Source organism: Pundamilia nyererei, unplaced genomic scaffold (genome assembly GCF_000239375.1).
Source record: "Pundamilia nyererei isolate P.nyererei 1_Seehausen unplaced genomic scaffold, PunNye1.0 scaffold00190, whole genome shotgun sequence".
Lineage (NCBI taxonomy): Eukaryota > Metazoa > Chordata > Actinopteri > Cichliformes > Cichlidae > Pundamilia > Pundamilia nyererei.
The window spans coordinates 57,825-63,157 of NW_005187591.1; the positions used below are offsets into that span (position 1 = coordinate 57,825).

The 5,333-nt window shown below is 40.3% G+C and overlaps 1 protein-coding gene across 1 annotated transcript in view; it reads left to right on the forward strand.

The window, feature by feature from the left end:
• Positions 1–728: 728 nt before the first annotated feature.
• The window catches only part of rpgra (retinitis pigmentosa GTPase regulator a), a 13,116-nt gene continuing 8,511 nt past the window's right edge, over positions 729–5,333 (forward strand). The window contains exons 1-8 of the mRNA XM_013914361.1: positions 729–793; positions 1,038–1,201; positions 1,284–1,376; positions 1,839–1,901; positions 1,990–2,148; positions 2,237–2,386; positions 2,487–2,645; positions 3,808–3,963. Of these exons, the coding sequence (XP_013769815.1) occupies positions 729–793; positions 1,038–1,201; positions 1,284–1,376; positions 1,839–1,901; positions 1,990–2,148; positions 2,237–2,386; positions 2,487–2,645; positions 3,808–3,963 (1,009 nt within the window). The remainder of the gene's footprint in view (positions 794–1,037; positions 1,202–1,283; positions 1,377–1,838; positions 1,902–1,989; positions 2,149–2,236; positions 2,387–2,486; positions 2,646–3,807; positions 3,964–5,333) is intronic.

Consider the following 5,333-nt stretch of genomic DNA (forward strand, 5'->3'; position numbering starts at 1 on the left):
GGGCTTTCTAGAGATGAATCACAGACAGCAATGTGCAAAATTCTTGAACCGCTTCTCACCTAAAACCATGTCTTTGAGCAATAGTTCTCTTTAGGACACTGGCTGCTGTTTCATTTATTTTCAGTCCAGTCTCTATGCCTGACCGTTTTCAGGGGGATATTTTAATTTTTATTTGTTTGTTATTGTTGTTAAGCCAGTTAACACTGACTTATGAAACACAAGCATTAAAAAGACACCTAATTTAACAGCTTGTCATAAAACACAATTTGTTCCCATTTCTTTAGCACCTTAAATCATATAAAAAAATGTCAAAGAAAACATATTTGATAGGCATGAAACAGTATTGTTGCAACCAGAAGATGATTCCTAAAGAGCTATTTGTCAAAAACCTAAAAAAGATCTTATCATGGTGTGCAGTGTGTTCTTAAAAATTTGAGGAAACTTTACAGTTGTAAGATAAAAGAAGGTAGCAGGCTTAATAACCATCTACAGAAGATAAGCAGTATCTGAAAATCATGTCCTTAAAAAATCCAGCAAAGACCTGACACAGGAACTGAGAGATGCATCTGCCCTTCAGCTGATCCATTTACTGTTCACTGAAGTCTCATCAAAAATATTCTCGGTGGAAGGGTGGCTGTCAAGAAGCCATTATTAAAGAAGTGAAACCAGGAGAAAAGGCTGAGGTCAAATTGCAAAATAATTGGTCTGGCAGCAGCTCTTATGCAGTGATGAATCCAAATTTGAAATTTCTGGTTCAAATAATTGCCAAAATACAGAGGAGCTCAGGAAAGAGGTACAACCATCTGTAAAACCCTGTGTGAACCCTGTGTCATGGTTTGGGGCTGTGAGAGTTCAGACTGTGTTTAAGAATAAAGGTGGTCTAATATCAACTTTCAAGCTTGTAAGAATTACACAGACTTGTTTTTTGCCTTATAATGGTGTATTTCCATGTATGTTTGCATGCTTCAATAGATAACTGGACCTCTTTCCCATTTTCATAGCAAAATATATATTACAAAAAAGAGAGGTCGCTGAAGACCTTTGCACAGCTCTGTATTTGTCCATCTGTTACCAGAAACAGGAGCAATTTTCACATTTGGAAGGACCAGCTTTGCTAATAATGTTCCCAGCAAGTTCTGGCTGAAGAATGACCATCCAAAGAAAACGTCATGTGGCGGAGAGCACTCTGCCGTTATCACAGGTACACTGTATGTATATTTTAGTAATGAAAGCTGACATTGTTCACTAATAACATTCTTTTTGTGCCTGCAATGGCGTTACAGAAAATGGGAGGTTGCTGATGTTTGGTGGCAACACATGGGGCCAGCTGGGGTTGAGAATTAAGCCTAGTGCCAGGAAACCAACCTCTGTGAAAGGTTAGTATTTTTCACCGTGGCTGGGTCATATTGCATCAAACTAGTTATTTTTTGTGTAAAGCATAAAAAACCCACATCACAAAATAAGCCCACATGACTTATTTTGTTAATCTAAGCCCCAAAATATAGAGTACAGTGCAATACAGTTTTATATACTGGGATCTTTATAATTAGAGCTATTTGTATCTATTCAAGCTATTTTGTTATATTTTGTAACTTATATATTACTTGTATGTTACCAGTTGTGTTGTATTGTTACTGTTCTTACTGTCTTGGAGCAATTGTGACCACATAGTTTCCTCTGGTATTGTGATTCTAATGACAGAAAATACAAAGAAATTTGAATTATTTTTAATTGTTAACTAATGACCAGAACAAGAATTTGTTAGTCCATTAACAAGAAAATAATTGTGGTATTTTGAAGCCATTTTACTCACTATAATTACTGCATTTCCTTTCCAGCCTTGAAGTCTGAGAAGGTGAAGCTTGCAGCTTGTGGGAGAGACCACACAATTGTTTGCACATGTGAGACAATAAACAAATATATAATTACATGTGAGAGATGTTTCCATGAACACTGTTGTCCTCAAAATGAGTATACTTGTATATTTAGTTCATGGCAGTGTATACAGTGCAGGTAGCAACCAGGACGGGCAGCTGGGTTTAGGCCATTGTGACAAGTCTACATACTTTCACCTGCTCCGCCCCTTCTGCGACTGGGCACCAATCAAAATGCTTTCTGCAGGATGCAACACCTCAGCTGCCTTAACAGGTTTGAACAATGACGATATAATAAGTTTCTCTGCTAGAAAAGATGATCTGAGCATATGTAAAGTGTATGTACGTATGTGTGTTGGTAGAGGATGGGAGGCTGTTCATGTGGGGGGACAACTCTGTGGGTCAGATTGCTTTTGGGGACGAGGGATTTGCTGCAGAACCCAGAGAGGTCCACGTTGGAGAAGCAGTCATATGGGTGTCCTGTGGGTATAAGCACTCAGCTTTTGTGACAGGTACAACGCAGTCCAGCCACATGCATCACTGCGGTAGGTCCAATGTTAAATGAACCAGTCTTCAATACTTGTGTCATTTATTGTGTTGGATTTGTCCCAGTTTATGGTCGTCTCTACACGTTTGGTGAGAGTGCGAATGGAAGACTCGGTCTTCAGGAGGAGCAGCTGGCCAATCACAGAATTCCTCAGCAGGTGCAGGGAGTCCTGGGTCATGTCACCCGAGTGTGCTGTGGAGGAGAGCACACAGTGGTCCTCACAGGTATGCTAACAATTTTTTATTTTTAAAGAAAAGCATAAAACATCTGTGAAAAGAGCTGGTTAAACAGCAATGGAAAAGGTATTCAGGTCTTTAACTTAAGCAAAAGTATCAGTGTGCCTGATAATGATTTTTACATTTGCAAAACCGTCTATCAGGAGCCTTGGTGTTAGTATTGACTCAGCTCTGACTTTGGATGCCCATGTAAAATCTTTGGTTCGCTCCTGTTTTTATCACTTGAGAAACATTGCTAAGCTGAATTAGAAATTGTCATTCATGCATTTGTTTCATCTCGTCTGGACTACTGTAATTCTTTGTTTACTTGTTTATGTAAAGCCTCTTTGGAGCGTCTGCAAGTTGTTCAGAACGCTGCTGCAAAACTTCTGACCAAGTCCTCCAAGTTTTCCCATGTCACACCCCTGCTGATTCAGCTGCACTGGCTCCCCGTTAAATTCAGAATCCAGTTTAAGGTTTTGACCTTGACTTTCAGGGCTCTGCATGGACAAGCACCAACATATATAAGTGAACTTTTACATCCATACATTCCCAGCAGGTCCCTGAGGTCATGTGACCAGGGCTTGCTTGCTGTCCAACACACGAGGCTGAAAACAAAAGGCGACAAAGCTTTTGGAACTGTGGCCCCCAGATGAATAAGCCCCTCAGTGGTCGCTTTTAAAAAACAGCTAAAAACCCATCTTTTTAAACTTGCTTTTGGTTGATTTTTATTTTTAGGTTTTAGCTTCTGTGAAGCACTTTGTGATTTTTATCTTGAAAGGTGCTATATAAATAAAGTTTTACTTACTTACTTATTATGGGAAAAAATAAGGAGAAAATGCTATCGCTTTTACTGTATGCATTAATATGTATGCAACATTTAATGTCAGCTGATCAAAGTAGGGCTGATTTTAACTGTAAAACACACGTGGTGATCACATCATGTTTCCTTCTTTAAAATCTGCCACAGAACTCAACTTGTTTGATTATGTTAGACACTTTAAGGTACAGAATAAGTGATCTCAGCTCAAATGTAGCACAGACACAATGAAGAAGAACATCAAAATAAATTCCCCTGAGAATAGTGCTCTTGTACAGTAGTTGAGTAAATGTACTATACATCGCTTTGAATCAAAAGGGTTCTTTCCCTCTGTCTGCTTTGCTGTGCCAGAGAAGAACATGTACACATTCGGCAGAGGTCAGTACGGTCAGCTGGGCCACGGAACATTTCTGTTTGAGGTTCATTTGCCAAAAGCGCTGCAGCACTTTTGTAACAGCAAGGTCAGACACATCGCGTGTGGAGAGAACCACACAGCTGTCGTCACAGGTAAGCCATCTTTGAAGGTCATTGGGACTTTAAAAGTAGCATTGCCCATTCACCTTTTTAGATGTCCATGAATGTTTTATATATGAAAGCATATAAAGGCCAATAATAACTGTTTTAATGGAATATAATATACAGTATCTACAAGATTTAAGGAAGGAATTATTTAACCCTCTACTGCATGACTTTTTAATTTTGGGGGAAAAAAATATTTCTCCCTATTTTGGGGGAGCTTTAGGGTCCCTAATAATATATCAATCATAAAATTTGACACCCTGACCCCCCCCAAACAGATATTGGTTTGTTGCTTCAAGGCAACACTGTGCAACAAGGGTAGTAAAATGCCAAGTTATTCTATAATAAGTTGTATTAGTACAACAAGGATGAACAAATAAATAAACAACAATAAACAATGTAAACATTTTACAAAACAATAAAACACCAAAATACATCCAACATTTGACCCTAACACCATGCACGTGCGCGCGCGCACACACACACACACACACGCACACACACGTTGTGTTTCCATCACTTTTGGGGACATTACATTAACTTACATTAATTTCCTGGAGACTTATCCTGACTCTACCCATCACAAGTCCCTGCCTGAACCTTACCCTAACCCTGACTCAAGCCTTCACCCTAAAATTGAATGATTTACCTTGCAATTTGTCCCCATAAAGTAGGCGAGACCTCACAATATGAGTGTGTAAACAAATTTGTGTCCCCACAACAATAAGTAATACATGACCACACACACTGACACCAACACAGCAATATTGGTATGGCAGGGATCAGGCCCACACAATGTGCTTACACATGGCCCACATACCGCAAAGAATGACGGCCCTTTGGTGGCCCAGACCTGGTTTGCCAGAGGTGGCCCACACGTGGGCCAGCACAAGGCCAGTTTCAGACACCCTGGTTGTCCTGTGCTGGCCCATGTGTGGATTACCTCTGGAAAACCTGATCTGGGCCACCAAAGGGCCGTTATTCATTGCGGTATGTGGACCATCTGTAGGTGGTGTGCAGCCACGGGCCAGTTGTAGACACACTGCTGGCCCTGTGCTGGCCCAGAACGGTTTCAGCTCTGGCCCCAGATGTCAGCATAATGTATACCTTAATCAAGCCATGCAATAACAACATGTGCCAGAACATGCAAAACAGTGCAAAAGTAACATGCCGAAACTCTGTTCAGACAGTGAACGGACTGATTTTTATGTAGCGCTTTTCTACTCTCCCAGATTACTCAAAGTGCCGGCTTTGAGTAATCTGGGATGTTTCACTATAAACATGTAAAATAGTGATCTTTATCTTGCTTCCTAATGGAGATGTCTCTCATGTAGTGCAGCTTGCAGAAAGGGGCCCTG